Source organism: Ochotona princeps, chromosome 1 (assembly GCF_030435755.1).
Source record: "Ochotona princeps isolate mOchPri1 chromosome 1, mOchPri1.hap1, whole genome shotgun sequence".
Classification (NCBI taxonomy): domain Eukaryota; kingdom Metazoa; phylum Chordata; class Mammalia; order Lagomorpha; family Ochotonidae; genus Ochotona; species Ochotona princeps.
Genome location: NC_080832.1, coordinates 161,311,219 through 161,327,677, shown reverse-complemented (window position 1 = coordinate 161,327,677; position 16,459 = coordinate 161,311,219). Strand labels below are relative to the sequence as shown.

Genomic DNA, 16,459 nt, shown 5'->3' with positions numbered 1-16,459 from the left:
TCAGATTGTCCAGTTTCCAAAAGAAGCCCTAAAATCACCCATGGCCCTCCCTTTTTGTTTATAGGTGTAAAGTCCACAGCTTGAGTGTTCATATTCTTGTATAAAGCGTAGCATAAAGCACATGTCAGAGTTTTTTTTTTCACATACTTCCACTCAGATCTTCTAGTCGTTCATCTCTGTACTTCTCCTAAGCGGGAGTTCTATTCCAGCCCTGCTTCCACATAAAGCTATAACTATGTTTTAGACCCAACTCAAATACATTTCTTACCCTTTGAATGATTTCCCCACTATACGTCTCCTGCTAACCCTTATAACATCTTCCCCCTTAGGAAACCCAGTGGGGAGGGGGGATAGAGATGTGGAGAGGAATCAGCAAGGATAAGTGAAGCTGTGGTTCCCACGGGCCCCGCAGACCCTGATGCTACAACCTCCTCCCCTAGACAGCTAAGGTGGCCAGGCAGCACACCGTGGTGTGTCTCAAAGGTTCATTCTTCTGTGCGCCATTGCATCTAGAATCCTGACAGTTATTTCTCTACGAGTGGATGAATCCTGACATACAAATTGTCCAACAATATCCTTGGGCAAACTTGCCTTAAGGACTCCTTGCTTGGAAATAGCCAGGCTGAAGAAGTGCTAGGGTCGTGCCAGACCAGAGGCAGAAGCCAGGAGCTTCATCCGGGACTCCCGTGTGGGTGCAGGGGCCCAAGTGCCATCCTCCTCTACTTTCCCAGAAGATGTGTTAGCAGGGAGCTGGATTGAAAGTGGAGCAGCTGGGTCTTGAGCTGGCCCCCATATGGGATGTGAACATTGCAACAATACAAACCCCCTTAAAGCCATTCTTAAACTCAGCCCCTTTGAAATGATGGGGGAAAGAGCTTTTCTGATTGCTGATTTTCCTGAGATTCAGAAACCAACCAGAAAATTAACCCTAGTAACCATCTGAGCCAGTGCAACAGGCCTGACGAGAATGTGGGAACAATAGAATGTCTTCTCTCTAAATGTCCTTCAAATGTCCAGTTTAACCAGGAACTAAAAGGAAGGGACTGTTCCAACTGTTATGGAGCACTCCCGCTGATGTAAAACCTCAAAGATGATGCAGTCAGGTTCTTCTCGCCTGAGCCAAACCTATCTCTCGTCTACAGGAGCCAGCACAAGAGCATTCACACAGCTGCGGACCTACTGGGCACCTCAAGCTGTTGTCTCACCAGCCTAGGAGCAGATGGCTCCATTTCATCCTCAACCGCACACCACTGTGACCCCATATCTGGCCTGATTTAGCTTTGCTTGCTTGCTCACTTGCTTTCTTTCTTAATTTGAAAGGCAAAGTAAAAGAAAAAGAAAACAATAACCAGGGAGACAGAGGGAATTTCCATCTGTTCGCTCACTGCCCAGATGGTACAAACAGCCAGGGCTGGGCCAGGTTCCAGCCTGCAGGCAAGCGCTCCACCCTGCTCAGCAACTCAATGTCAGAGGCCCATTTGTTGGGGCCATCTTGCACCGCTTTTCCAGGCACCCACCAGTCAGTGGGACACCCACCAGGGAGCTCAGAGCCACTCCTGCAATGCCTGCCCAAGCTCTGAAGGCTAAGGGCCCACGGTCTTATCCCCTGGACAGACCAGGCATTGGGCAATGGCCACCCTACACCCTACACATGGCAAATCAACTACTTTCCTGGACCACCCCAGTGTCAGTTACACGACCAGCAGATTTAGTTGTGGGTTCTGTAGCAATACTTCTGATGGGTGCCGTGGCTACCGGAGGAGAGGGGAGCTTGCTTTGAGCCAGGTGCTACTCTAACCTCAGGCAGGGACCCAGAAGGACAGAATTCTGACCGGCCCCAGGCAGTGAAATCACTGCTGTGCCAAGGATGGACACAAACCGATGACCCCCTTGCACGGCTCTTCCTGGCTCTTGTTCTTCCTCGTAGCTCCCTGCTTCGCGTCTGTGTTTCTGCTACAAGGGGAAGGGAAGCCCGTGACCCGCAGTTCCCTGGATTTAGACGGACCTGCCATCTAAATTCTTTTCCGTGTGCGGCTGATGTGTTCCTTCCCTGGTGGCTGACGAATTTAACAACCTCCAAGCTGTTTTTGAGGGTATTCTTGAACAATCTAACCTGCAATGTCTATTCTGAATCACACACAGTTGAATTGTTATTCACACAGTGACGTTTCAAGAGCTGGCTCAGAAACCCAGGGGATCCAAGTGCTGTGGGTAACTGAAAAGAAACAGTACAGATGCGGTTTGAGGGATCGGAGTTTTGGAGGAATTCAGTGTTTTACGCATCGGGAACAGCAGAAAAGTGACGAAAGCTCACCCCAGGCTTTTGATGCCCACTGAGGACATTCCAGGGTTTCTTCACGACAGGAGTAAGAACCCACAACCCTTGACAGCCCATCTTCCTTGGGTAGTGTGCAATCTGCCCGGCTCACAATCCTCAGGGGATTGAAGAAACTGAAGATAAAAAAGCTGGCGTCCACTGTGGGAGACTGCCGTGCCCAGCAGCCCAGCAGCCCAGTGTGTGGAAACTCCACTGTGCTGTCCGGCAGGTTCCACAGGCAGAGCAGATGCGGCTGCTGGAAGGGAGTCCCCATGGCGCATGGCGTGGCCCTGCCTCTGGGGCTGGGCAGGTCCCAGCAAGTACCATAGGGTACCTCCCCCACCTCCATAGCCAAGGGCAGAAGTTTTGGGAGTAAAACCAGCTTCACCGCCTTTCCTCGTGGAAGTTAAGATTCACATATGAGTCCCTAGCTTGCAGAAAAACCAGAGGCCAAAGGTAGAAGGGGCTGAGAGAGAGGACTCCCAGGTTAAACAAAGTGCAACTTACTGGGAGACGGACTTTATGGATCTACCCGCAGGTAGATTGTGCCAAGAGAAATCTGGCCTCCAGCAGCAGGGACAGATGGCGTTCCTGAGGCCCAGGGCGGGAGAAGGAGGGTTTTGCAAAGAAAGGTGGCCCAAGGCTCGTTGGATACAAACATTCCAGAGACTAAATAAAGGACAGCTAACCAAGGGAGAGGAGCATAGAAGAGCCGGAGGGAACTCCTACTCACCTCCTCACCCCCAGGCCCTCCTTCCTTCCGGGCACGGGGCGGGACCCTGGCTGGAATGCCGGCCTGTTCCTCTTCCAAATTCAGAAAGTTGGGGACGTTTTTTCATGCATGGCCATGTGGGGGGCCCAACGCACCACATTTTGAAGATCAGGTTGCTAAGAAGAGAAAGGTCACTAAAGCAGCGCCTAGGATAATTGGAAAGGCATTTAAACAGTCAGCCAAGTAGCCATTCCTGCAAGCATTGGTGGTTCAGTGGTAGAATTCTCGCCTGCCACGCGGGAGGCCCGGGTTCGATTCCCGGCCAATGCATAAGTGTTACATTCTTTTTACTCTGTGTAGCACTTCTAAGTAATTTTATTCTCCAGGTTTTGACCCATCCCTATCTTTTTTTTTTTTTTTTTTTAGTTTTTTTAGCCTTTTTGGCTGCTGGAGTACAAAGCAGGGATCGCCACTTCCAGAAACTCGGAGCAGGCAGATGGCCTAACAAAGCTAGGTGTCGGCCAACTCCTAGGATATTTGAGGTCAGCGTTTTGGGAACTCATTTTCTTCGCTGAAGACTTCAATGAAACTGATCGTCCTTAGGAAAACACGAATTGTTTAAAATTGGAAAAAAAAGTTGGAGTGAGTTATTTTAAAAGGATGATCTCAAACCACGTGCAAGCCGTAGCAGAGTGGCGCAGCGGAAGTGTGCTGGGCCCATAACCCAGAGGTCGATGGATCGAAACCATCCTCTGCTAGCCTTATGTTTTTTTCTCCCTTTTCTGGAGCAACCACCATAAATAGGAAATGTCTCTGGGCCAGAGAACTAGTATCAGGTTAAAGATCCTCACCTCTGCTTCTGATGTTGGGGAACCAGGATAAACCAGTCCACCCAAGGTAGTTGGCTCAGGACTGCATGCAAGACCTTGCTAAGGGCATGAGGGAACGACCTAACTCCCAGCGATCTCCACCACTCCTCTTTTCCTCCTTAATTCTGCATTTAGCATAGAGTTCATTGTAGTTCTTCATTTAGTATTTTCTTCCCCAATGAAAACAAAATTCACAAGGACAGCAATTTTTATTTGGCTGCCGTGGTTGTCGGTATCCCTAGAACACAGCCTGGCACACAGTAGGTCCTAGGGAGGTTGTGAATATTTTGCTTTGTTTTATTTAAATCACAATTTCTCATTCACCAAACACGAGTGTTGGACATTCTTCACCTTCTTTTACATTTCTGTAAGTTACAGAAGAGTCCAAAAATCATGTTATTTTAACATTACAATATATTGATTATAAATATTTTTAAACGTTATTTACTGTTAAAAATTTATTTTTTAGTTCAAAAGCAGATTTACAAAGAAAGGGGGAGAGAAAGAGAAAGATCTTAAGATCTTCCATCTGCTGGTTCGCTTCTCAAATGGCTGCAATGCTAGGAGCTGAGGCAGTTCAAAGCCAGAGGCCAGGGGCTTCCTCCAGGCGGTCTCTGTAGCAGCAGGGGCCTAAGAAGCTGGACCAGCTTCCACAGCCTTCCCAGGCCATCCGCTGGGAACTGAACTGAAAGTGGAGGACTTGGGATTTGAGCTGAGCCCATATGGGGCTCTGTCTCTGCAGCTTGGGTCTTAACTGGCCACTCCATACCATGGCCCTTATAAATCTTTGATATTAAAAAAATACACAAACACCCCAGGTAAATACTCTGCAATTTCGTCGCAATCCTAGTCCACTCTCTCAGGGCAATCCTACCCTGAATTTGAAGTTCAGGATCCATGACGATACAATTTATGTCTGAAATGCATTTTAAAGCTGTATTTTTAGCAACTCCACAGATCAGCAGGGACACATGTGATTTCTAGTAGACAGAAGATAAAAATCCCCCAACACCACAGCACAACTTTCTATTTTTCCTGGGTCCTATTTAAAGTATCAGTTTTTCGTTTTCTCTTAGAATACCTTGTATTCAGAACTCCCTTTCTGCGTGGAGAATTTAGGCTGGCTCTTAATACTTTACAAGGCAAAAATGCTTCTGTGTAGACGTTCCAACCGTCTGGTGCGCATTAAAATGACCAGGGGACAGTCACATGGATCTTTTGGAAAGAATTAGGACGCTGGACACCACAGGCATTCTCTTTGTTCACTGCTTCGCTCAAGACTGAAACGACTCTTGCCAGTGTTATGGGGTGCAGCCAGTGATAGACAGTGAGCAAGTGAAATTTGGCCGTGTCCTCCACCCTCCGTACGATTCCATCCTCAACCACTCTCCCCATGTCCTAATTTAGCCAGGATATTGGATGCAGATAAATCCAATAAGTCTAGGTGTTTTTAGCTACAAGCCCAGTTCCTGCCCATCCCAATGAGCACTAATCAACTCCTTAGCCCACAACACTTAGGTATTCGCTCCTGCCCACCTGTGTCTCACCTATCAACTGAGAGGGGACGGTATTGCATTGTTGTGTGACCACTCCCCTCACAAAGCCCCTTTAAAAGGCCTCTGAAGCAGGGGCCCTCACTCTCTTTCTGGCCAGGTGCTTCCATTACTCCGGCACCTCGACTCTTGGCTGACCCAGGACAGGTAATCCCCTGAGCATGGTCCCTATGTGCTGCTTAGACGGGACAACGGATACAATAATGTTGTTTCTGGTCTGTGTGCTATCAGCAGTCCAGGAGAGGTGAGGCCTAGCAGTGATGGAATGTGGGCAGAGAAGCCAGGGAAAGGTGACTGCCTGCAGCTTTGTAAGTGTGTCCAGGTTCTTTGTTGCGTGTCTCTTAGGATAGCTTGTATTGTTGGGGAAGCTGGGACATAGGTCTTCAGCTTAATGGATGCACTTAAGGGTAATGACCATTTGTTCCTTTTGGGATTATGTTTGGATTATGATTGGTTGGATTTCCTTATGGACTTGTGATTTGCTATTGTGCTCTATTATCACCAAGCTTGATTAATAAAGTCTCCTTTTTGAAAAAATATTTATTTATTTTTATTACAAAGTCAGATATACAGAGAGAGAGGAGAGACAGAGAGGAAGATCTTCCATCTGTTGATTCACTCCCCAAGTGAGCGCAACGGCTGGTGCTGCGCCGATCCGAAGCCGGGAACCTGGAACCTCTTCCAGGTCTCCCACACGGGTGCAGGGTCCGTCCTCGACTGCTTTCCCAGGCCACAAGCAGGGAGCTGGATGGGAAATGGAGCTACTGGGATTAGAACCGGCATTCATATGGGATCCCCGCGCATTCAAGGCTAGGACTTTAGCCACTAGGCCACTGCGTCAGACCCGCCACTTTACATTTAAGGCTAACATTGAACACTAAGGGTATCTGTTTCACGAGAGAAATTGGATTAGCATGTCCAGATCAAAATATAAGAAATGGCTCTTTAAGTGTCATTGAGGTCGCAACTCGGGAGTGGGAGGGCTGCAGGGAGGGGGGCCAGCCTTGTGGCATAAGGGACATATATATAGTTCTGGTTCTAGTTCTGGCCGACCCATTTCTGATCCAGCTTCCTGTTAACGCCCAGAAAAGCAGGACAAGACTGACAGGTGCTTGCATCCCTGCAACCATAAGGGAGAGAGACCCGGAGGATCCAGATGAAGTTGCTGCACCATACAAGCCGATGCTGCCATTTGGGAAGGGAAATCTCTGTGTGACTTTTTCAAACGAATCTCAGTATAAGTCTTACATTCCAAAGTGTTTTTGGAGAATCCTCTAGTGTAGTGTTACTGGTAACTTCGAAAGCAGCCACAGAAAACAGGCAAAGGGACTCATGAGGACACCCGACGACGGGTACAAACCAAAGGGTTTGAAAAGCTTCAGCTCCAAGCGCAAGAAGCATGATAGGAAACAGCCCAGAATAGGCCATGGAAAGTTTCCCACTGGCATACATTCGGCATGGGTCAGGAGCAGACCAGGCTGAATCAGTTCATGTCATCCACTGGCAAATCCGATCACCAGAACAGAGTGTGGGATGAGCCGGGTTTGGTTGCGACAAAATCAGTACACATTATGGAATGCCAGGACGTGGTTGCCTGTACTGGATATGAATGCAGCACCCATCCAACACACGTGAGATCCAGGAAGGAAGGGGCAGAGCTGGTGAGGGGATTAAGGGGCTGGTCCCCTCGCCGGACAGCTACTCCCACTGGAGAGCGTGGGCTGGGATAGAGACAGACCCGACTAAGCAAGGCTACAACACCTGTGCGCTGCATGTGGACTAGATCAGGGCCGCAGCATCAGCTGGCAGAAGCTGGCACTGGGGACTAATTCTGTCGAGTCAAATCACAGGACCACCTAAAGAGTGCATAAACCGGGACAGAGAGACTTGGGAGGGAAAAGTGGGTTCCCCCTTCTTGCGTCACTATTCCCGTGGGAGGGCATGAAAACTAGGACGGGAGCTGGGATGGCTAGATAGAGAGGCACTCAACAACATCTGTGAGGGCTGGATGGTTGAGTTGGTTAGATAGAACTAAGCTTTAATACCCATTGACAAGTACCAGAGCCAAATGGGATGTGGGGCAGACTGGTCTTCTGCTACACATACTGGCAAACCAGGGTAGGGGGCGGGCCTGGTGCGGGTTATTGTGGGTCGCCCCGACTAGGCTGCAGCTCCCACTGGTCAATGTAAGGGCCGAACCAGACTGGACTGCAACACCCATTGGTTCCAGTGCAACTCGGGACCGAAAACAGAACCCACACAGCAATTGCAATCACCAGTTGATCGGGGTGATGGACTGTGCCGGGCCCTGTGCTTGCTAGAACATACAAGAAACTAATCTGGGAATACCTCAAAGTTTCTTTGGAGATCTCCCCAATCGAACTGCTGGACTCAGAACTCAAACCAAGAAAAGACAGAAGACAGAATAGGACAATCATTTATCTCAGCTATATGTTGGCAGCGAAACATGGGGCAAACGGAGACTTTATGATGGACCATGTCAACCAGTGGACGACCTCATCAAGCGAAACTGGCAGCGATTCATAACTGGAGAACTATTAACACCACTTGAGCAAATATCTCAGAGCATGCCCCACATCCGGGACTTGGGGTGGGCGGGAAACCGGGTGGGGCTTCTCCCTCAATATCCCCTTTTACCTTTAACTGTAATTAACTATGTAAAGATTGTCAACAACAATACAATAAAATAGATTAAAAAAATTAAAGCTTCCGCTGCTTGCAACCTTCGCTTTCCGCAGAGACAAACCAACCCCTTGGATCCGTTGATCGCAGGCACGTGTTATCCATGAGGCTCAGAAAATACATTTCTACTGAGTAAGCCTTTTTGTGAAGCACAAATACGAATGTTTACATAGGATATTTGGACGAGGCTGGACAATAGAAAATTATCAAATAAAAATCACAAAATTGGCGGGGGGGAAAGTTTTGCCATGTCCCAACTTACTGCAAAACTGGAGATCAGCAGAAATCAGGACATCACTGTTTTTGGCAAAAGTGAAGTTTTACTTCGAACATCTTTTGTTTAGCAGGATTTGATTGTATTTACGCGGTAGAACAGGACACCGGCCGACCCACTTTCACTACGCATTTGAGGGGACCCTCGAACCAGGGCTGCTGCCCCACGGTCCGGGCTCCGCCATCCCTCCCCAACGCAGAGGAGGGCGAAGGGTCCAAACACGTGCGCTTCCGCCCCGGCCCCAGCACCCCTGCCGCCGGGGTACAGGGCAGGGGCAGCGGAGGAAAGAACCCGAGCTGGCCCTTAGGCTGAGACGAGCGGCAGCTTCCTGGAGGAAAAACGTCCCTGGGAAAACTGGAGGCCAGAAAAAGCCAAGAAAAGGCAGCTACGAAGTAAACGCAAATCGTTAGTAGTCATGCTGCAACTGGGCGAAATAAAAAACCCTCCATTCCATCACCCCACAACATAGAACGCCGCTAAGGAACAATGCCCCAGACTGCCGGACACTGCGAGATTCTAGAACACGCCACCCTGCCAGAACGGGGAGGGCGGGGGGGGAAACTGCCAACCTTTATTTCCACCCTGCAACACTAACACATTTAAAATTGCCAACTCAAGCTAAATGCCAACAGCTCTCCCTCTGAAAGCGTGGTGGCTCTGAAAAGAGCCTTTGGGTCTGAAGCTGGCGTCTCCGGGTACCCCAGGAGCGTCTACTTGGAGCTGGTGTACTTGGTGACGGCCTTGGTGCCCTCGGACACGGCGTGCTTGGCCAGCTCGCCGGGCAGCAGCAGGCGCACGGCCGTCTGGATCTCCCGCGACGTGATGGTCGAGCGCTTGTTGTAGTGCGCCAGGCGCGACGCCTCGCCCGCGATGCGCTCGAAGATGTCGTTGACGAACGAGTTCATGATGCCCATGGCCTTGGACGAGATGCCCGTGTCCGGGTGCACCTGCTTCAGCACCTTGTACACGTACACCGAGTAGCTCTCCTTGCGGCTGCGCTTGCGCTTCTTGCCGTCCTTCTTCTGCGCCTTGGTCACCGCCTTCTTGGAGCCCTTCTTCGGGGCAGGAGCGGATTTGGCCGGTTCGGGCATGGCGGAACAAAAGTCACAGTTTGGTCACAACACGAAACTGCAAGTCGCCTGCCCCGCGCCCGCTTTCATATAGCTTTCGCTATGCAAATAAGGCGCAGCGAGCGTGCTGTGTCTGATTGGCTGGTAGTCACAGCGCGGGTGACGTCAGTTTGGCCCAATCAGGACGCGGGAATGGCAACGTCGCGTTCCCATTGGTCCAAATGAAACTATGGCGGCAGCCAATGGGACGCCTTGCTTTTCGCGCCCCGCGGTGGGTATAAGAGCGGCTGGTGCTGGGTGTGCTGCAGCAGCGTTGGTTGGTTGTTGTGCTTGTTTGTGGCGATGTCCGGACGCGGGAAGCAGGGCGGCAAGGCGCGCGCCAAGGCCAAGACGCGGTCGTCCCGGGCCGGGCTGCAGTTCCCCGTGGGCCGCGTGCACCGGCTGCTGCGCAAGGGCAACTACGCCGAGCGCGTGGGCGCCGGCGCGCCCGTCTACCTGGCGGCCGTGCTCGAGTACCTGACGGCCGAGATCCTCGAGCTGGCGGGCAACGCGGCGCGCGACAACAAGAAGACGCGCATCATCCCGCGCCACCTGCAGCTCGCCATCCGCAACGACGAGGAGCTCAACAAGCTGCTGGGCAAGGTCACCATCGCGCAGGGCGGCGTGCTGCCCAACATCCAGGCCGTGCTGCTGCCCAAGAAGACCGAGAGCCACCACAAGGCCAAGGGAAAGTGAAGCGGACCTGCTACCAACCACCCCTCAAACCCAAAGGCTCTTTTCAGAGCCACCCACTGCTTCTGCGGGGAACTGTGCACTGTACGGGAAAGCATTGCATAGCTCAGTCTTAAAGCACGCATTTCTCTACACATTAGAAGTACGCTTCAGTCGGCTACGAATTTGGTATTTATACTTCTGGCATTAGTGCCCATGAAAAGGGTGACGATTTTTCTGACACCCGGGGGCTGTTAACAGATTTGTCAGTCCAGAAGCCATGTGCGCCGCTCACTTGCAGTCCAGTTAGAGCTTTCGAGTATGCCAGGACAGCAGCTATCCTTGTGTCAACTTTCCTAACCCACTCTAACTGGGCAGGCTGGTCCTCAGGTCCTGTGGGCCAGGACGCCGGGTTCTTTTTTATTATTATTTATATACTTCTACAGTTAGTAAATAACGTGGGTTCTCATTTCAAAAGTGAAAGCCATGAAAGCACAAGTGTAATTACTTACAGACACAAGTTGATTGGATGAGGTTTCATTTCGGGAAATGAATTCAAGGTAACCGAGTATACCAACTACTTCAGTTGCCGACAAGTAGACCAGCCCAGGCGCCGCAGTCCTCCAGAACCTGCGGGTTCCCGTCCTCTGTGGGAGACTTGTGCTTTGCTCCTGGCGCTTGGCTGCAACCCAGCCTAGCTGCCGCTGTGGTAGGAGCTGTAGGAGTAAACCAGTGCACGACAGCTCGGTCTGTTCTTTTTAGGTCTCTGCGTCTCAAATACATTAAAAAAAAAAAAATAGAAATATAAACCTGTGTGGGGTAATAGTCTAAGTTTCTATTGCCAGCAAGGTTATATTTAAGAATGCAGTGTTGAAGTTATATTGGCTAAATGTGTTAATCTATTCAATTGTAAAGCAGAGTGGGAAGGAAGGAAGCATTTTTAAAAGTTATGTTTTATAACACAGTTTCATAGGCTCTGGGATCCCCACCCCACCCCTCCATGCCCTCCCCCCATTGTGGATTCCTCCACATTGTTGCAAGGAAGCATCTTTCAGCTGGGCCTGGGCCAGTCTATAGCTCAGAAACTCATTTGAGCCTTCCATGTGGGTTAAAGACATGAAATAATTTGAGATGTAGTAGGTCACCTTTGCAGGGGCATTGCCAGAAAACCGAAACAGAAACAAATGCAGAAGCCAAGACGTGAACTGGCATTCTGAAGTCTGATGTACCACTTCAATAATCACACTGCAACACTCATCCTTAGAATTAAATTGTTAATGATATCTTAAAGTTTTAGGTAATAGTGTTTAACACTTAAGAAGGAAGCATACCAAGGTTGGCCTGTGATTAATGTGGGGCGAGCAAGGCTGTGGAGGAAGGTGAGTGAAGCGTTTCAGGGATTTTTGTCTTTTGTTTTCAATTCTCCTGCTCTGAGGTGGAGAAAAGACTCCACTCCTTGCTGCCAAACTGCATCAAACTTACTTTACTTCTAAAATCTTTTAGTGGATCTTGGTACAGTCATTAAAGGCAAATAATAAAGCAGGTATGAGACCAAATTAATCAGTCTAACAAGGGTTTTGCTGCAGTGCCCCTACTGCACAACCCCCATCGCCATTTGAAACAGTGAAAAGGCTCCAATGAACATGCGTCTAAAAACGATTCGCGCCACTTTTCAAAATTCTCTGCGTGGGTGGGCGGAATTTGAACCCAATTGGCCGAAGAGTTCAAAGAAATTTAAAACTAGATGGGGCGGATAGGAGAGAAATACAGATTGGGTTCCGGGCCAATCCGGTGACGCCTGCAACCGCTCTAGCCAACCAGGCGCAGATACTCGGTATAAATATTGGCCGCTGCGTTCCCTTCTCCACTCGCTGGAGTCAGCAAACAGTCCCTGTGATGGCTCGCACCAAGCAGACCGCTCGCAAGTCCACCGGCGGCAAGGCGCCGCGTAAGCAGCTGGCCACCAAGGCTGCCCGCAAGAGCGCACCGGCCACGGGCGGCGTCAAGAAGCCGCACCGCTACCGGCCCGGCACGGTGGCGCTGCGCGAGATCCGGCGCTACCAGAAGTCGACGGAGCTGCTGATCCGCAAGCTGCCGTTCCAGCGGCTGGTGCGCGAGATCGCGCAGGACTTCAAGACGGACCTTCGCTTCCAGAGTTCGGCCGTGATGGCTTTGCAGGAGGCGTGCGAGGCGTACCTGGTGGGTCTGTTCGAGGACACGAACCTGTGTGCGATCCACGCCAAGCGTGTCACCATTATGCCCAAGGACATCCAGCTGGCGCGCCGCATCCGCGGCGAGAGGGCTTGAGCCCCAAGACTTTCTCACTCCTTTACCCAAAGGCTCTTTTCAGAGCCGCCTTCATTTTCACAAAAGACGCTGGTACACCGAGTAGCATGTTCTTAAGGTAGCTAAGTTGGTGGGTTTTACTGAATTTCCTGGGTTTACGTGAGGCTAGTCAGTTTTTGAGTCTCAATTGCGGAAAGGCATTAATTCCCTTCAATCCCCGAGTGTCACCGCTCATGTGAGTTACGAAAGCCCGATTTACTAGAAAGGCCAACTTAACAGGAGAGCCACAGGTTCATCCGGTGTTTCCGTCTCCCCAAGTGTCCTTAAGGGCTAGTGCCGAGTTGATCCCTAGCCAGGAGCTTCCAGGTCTCGAGTGCAGGGGCCCGAGGCCCATCGTCTGCTCTTCCAGGGAGCTGGATGGGACACAGGCACCTGTACTGGATGGACCCTGGCGGGTGGAAGGGGTTAACCAAGTGAGCCAATGCGCCATGGCTGTGTTTACAAGATTGTAAATCGGGACGCAAGTGGGCAGGTAGCTATCTTAGAATACCGCGCCAAGGGGGAGGGCAAAACAGGGTTTTTGGTAGTTACAGTGAATGTACAAAAGTCTTGCTACGGCGCAACAGCAGGGTGGTCACTGTTAGCGACTGTAATTCTACAGAAATAACATCTCAAGCAGACAACACGAAAGTTGCCGACGTCAGCAGGCCCTCAAGCATGCCAGAGGCTCTGACCTGAAATGACACCTTGCAGAGTTCATGCTTGATCCTATAGTTTGTTTTAGCTGATCCACATCACAATATCTAAGTTATTTTCGTGTTTTTAAGTGAGTCTGCAGCTTCTGTGTTTTAGCCAGGTCATGCATAACTGCTTAACTCTGAAAATAAAGTGGGTTTTTTGTTTTATTTTAAATAATGGAGGCTGAAGTCAGCAGTTCACAGTTCAGAGTCCTTTGGGCAAGCTGGACGAGAAGACGAGCTTGGGCAAGCCTTGAGCACCTGGAGAAAAACAAGGAAGAAAAATAGTCATATGCATTTACTGTTTGGGTGAGCTGCACACTGGTAAACATTGCACGTTGGCACCTGAAGTTAGCGGCTAGGAGAAGGTCCCCAAGTCTGACACTCCCTTCAAAACGTGGAGTCCAGGTCTTTCCTTGAGCGTTGGCTAAATTCAGAAGCTGCCTTCCAATTCACAGAAATCAAATGACACAGAAACCGATGGTGAGGAATTTTGGCGATCATGTCACACCAGGTCCTATGACCTGTTTGCAGGGAAGGGGCCACTCTGGCAGCTCTGCCCGATGACAGTTATCAGTAAGGGCCTAGTTTGTTTCAAAGCCTTGATTTTACATTTAGAAGCCATCTACTTGTAAATGCTACAAAATGACTGTACTCTCACACATATGAAGCTTGATTTCTATAATCATAATTCCACATTACTGAGTCGATCCATTGAATCACAGTAATTGAAGTGAAACATTGCACTTACTACTGTGTAATTTTAGAACTTACTGGCAAAGTTAGCTCCACTAATACTTCATACAGCTAGAACTGAATCTTTGGGGAGCCATTAAGAAGTGAGCAAGTGAAACAAATTTGTGTGGTGGAGATCAAATACAGCATTCAGTTCATGTATATACAGGTGTGGAGTGTTGTGCAGGCAGGGTACGCCAGGGCTCTGCAGCCGTAGTAGAAGAGCTTTAGAACAGCCTGATTCGCTAATGGCTTAATTCTAAACTTTACATCGTTCTTAATCGTATTGATTTTGGACCTAATGTTTCCTGTTTGACAGTGTGTTGGACTTGAGGGAGGATTCCAGCACTGGTTTTTGGTTTTGTTTGCATAGTTGAGGGAGATGCATGCCCCTGTGGGCCTCTGATTAGGGTGGAGAGGATCAGGCATGGGAGAAGGTGGGTGAGACAAGTGTTTCACATGGTTTTTTTTTTTTTTTCCTCTTCTGTGTCCATGGGAGAGAAAGGCGAGATTTCCTTGCTGTCAAACCACATCAGTTTCTGGGGATAAGGAATGGTCATTTGATGACTCCTTACAGACCTCAGTGTGGGGGAAAATGTTCCAAGGGTGGTACTTAAGTGATTTTGATAGTTCTGAGACATTGTTAGCTTCATTGCACCAGGTTTGAGAAAATCTTTCCAAGGTCTATTGTTTGACAGAGTCTGCCTCAGTGCATCCACAGACCCAAAACAAGCTGTAAAACTTGTCCAGGAGGGTGGGCCAACCTGTTTGGCTCCCCATCATCTGCCAAGACACTCGATGTCCGCTGCTGGCCTAGATGAACTATCTGTCATGTCCCCCACGTGTGTCTGGGTATGCTGTCTCCTGGTCTGGTATCAGCAACTGAGGAGGCACAATTCTGACACGTACACTCCAGAGTAGGACCACAAATCTTGTTATTTTCCCCTGTGCCTGGAGTCTGAGTCCAGCAGTGTTTAACTGAGGAGTTCCGCAAAAAATCTTGCTTGGAGTGACCTCAGACAACGCTTGTGTGTGCCAACCTGCAGAGGGTCAGGTTTGCTGTGTGTGCTGTGCCATGCAGCACATCCTGGTGGATTCCAGCAATGTTTTCAAGGTTCAGGTCGTGTAAAGCATTCCCATCCCTTCTTCGCATGGTACCCATTGCAAAAGTATTTCAAGGAAAGGTTTTTTTTTTTTTTCCCCTTAAGCTAAGCAGCTATTTTCCCACTAAACATGTATAACAGAAAATCATCAGGAGAGTTAAGGAAGGTTAACTCAATCATGTAAAAGAGTTTCTTGTAGCAATTAGTCTTTATTCTCTGAAGCCTCTGGATTTGTGACTGGCATCAACGTGTCTCCCCAACACCTAGGAAATGGGGAAAAACAGCAAGCAATGTGATAGGGTTTTTGGGTCACAGTGTGTGCCTGTAAGAGGAAAATCTGTTGTGAGTAAGTTTACAGTTTCACTTTTTTGCCAACAGTTTTTTTTTTTTTTTTTAATAACTGCAAGCTTAAGATCTGGAAGATGATTCATTTCATCATTAGCTGTTCTGATGCTTGAGAGTAATTCCAGGCAAAAATAACACTAATAATTCATCTTCCAAAAGATCTTATCATGTCAGTATTTTGGCTCCATCCATCCATTCATCCAGAAATTCAGTGGAAAAATCTAGTCAATTAATTTACAATATTCGACTCTTCCTGCATTACCATGAGAAATGTTTATTTTCATGAAGTTTTCCTAACCTTGTATTGATGTTTCTGGCTAACATGGAATAACCAAGTAGTTTGTAGCTGAAGAGCTCTAAGAGTCCAATATGATGAAATGACAAATGGCTGCAGTGTGACCAGACATTGACCTAAGGTTAAGTGGCACCAGTGCAAAACCCAAAAGTTTGTAAATGTTTGCCTGCCATAGGAGTAGACATCTTTCAGAAAATGGCAAATAAAACACTGTCTTTCTGACTGGATCTTAGTGGTGCTCAGAAACCTACATGGTAGGGCTTGGTGGCGTGGCCTAGCGGCTAAAGTCCTCGCCTTGAACGCACCCCGGGATCCCATAAGGGCGCCCGTTCTAATCCCGGCAGCTCCACTTCCCATTCAGCTCCCTGTCGAGGATGGCCCAAAACCTTGGGACCCTGCACCCGGGTGGCCGTTGCAGCTCACTTGGGGAATGAATCATCGGACGGAAGATCTTCCTCTCTGTCTCTCCTCCTCTCTGTATATCTGACTTTGTAATAAAAATAAATAAATCTTAAAAAAAAAAACCTACATGGTCAACTTCAACAAAAACCTATGGTAAAAAAGTCTATTTGCTCTTCAGCTTTCCACTCTGCTCCATGCAGCTGGATGGCAGGCTGCAAAATGATTCATTGAGGGTAACAGATAATTTTTACATTCTTATCTAATCAAAGGCAGAGTTTAAGCATTTTATCAAGTATATTTCTTTTATAGGAGTTTGGGTCTTTAAACATATGTGACTGCACTTGCTG

The 16,459-nt window shown here is 48.9% G+C and overlaps 4 protein-coding genes and 1 non-coding gene across 5 annotated transcripts in view; 4 read left to right on the top strand and 1 right to left on the bottom strand.

Annotated features, from left to right (window-relative positions):
• The window catches only part of LOC131481031 (histone H2B type 1-C/E/F/G/I), a 160,688-nt gene that overhangs the window by 130,286 nt on the left and 13,943 nt on the right, over nucleotides 1–16,459 (top strand). The gene's annotated exons all lie outside the window — the stretch shown is intronic.
• TRNAG-GCC (transfer RNA glycine (anticodon GCC)) lies at nucleotides 3,289–3,359 on the top strand. Its single transcript has one exon. It is a non-coding gene; the product is annotated as a tRNA-Gly (tRNA).
• On the bottom strand, nucleotides 9,057–9,533 carry LOC101529900 (histone H2B type 1-C/E/F/G/I). Its single transcript, XM_058668160.1, has one exon. The coding sequence runs from the start codon at nucleotides 9,517–9,519 to the stop codon at nucleotides 9,139–9,141; it is 381 nt and encodes a 126-aa protein (XP_058524143.1). The 5' UTR covers nucleotides 9,520–9,533; the 3' UTR covers nucleotides 9,057–9,138.
• Nucleotides 9,827–10,255, top strand: LOC101520619 (histone H2A type 1). The gene has a single exon (XM_004596496.2). The coding sequence runs from the start codon at nucleotides 9,841–9,843 to the stop codon at nucleotides 10,231–10,233; it is 393 nt and encodes a 130-aa protein (XP_004596553.1). The 5' UTR covers nucleotides 9,827–9,840; the 3' UTR covers nucleotides 10,234–10,255.
• On the top strand, nucleotides 11,836–12,569 carry LOC101520867 (histone H3.1). Its single transcript, XM_004596497.2, has one exon. The coding sequence runs from the start codon at nucleotides 12,106–12,108 to the stop codon at nucleotides 12,514–12,516; it is 411 nt and encodes a 136-aa protein (XP_004596554.1). The 5' UTR covers nucleotides 11,836–12,105; the 3' UTR covers nucleotides 12,517–12,569.

Bases quoted from the DNA above. Each gene is read 5' to 3' on its own strand.
- LOC101529900 (XM_058668160.1), bottom strand. From the start codon at position 9,519: ATGCCCGAACCGGCCAAATCCGCTCCTGCCCCGAAGAAGGGCTCCAAG.
- LOC101520619 (XM_004596496.2), top strand. From the start codon at position 9,841: ATGTCCGGACGCGGGAAGCAGGGCGGCAAGGCGCGCGCCAAGGCCAAG.
- LOC101520867 (XM_004596497.2), top strand. From the start codon at position 12,106: ATGGCTCGCACCAAGCAGACCGCTCGCAAGTCCACCGGCGGCAAGGCG.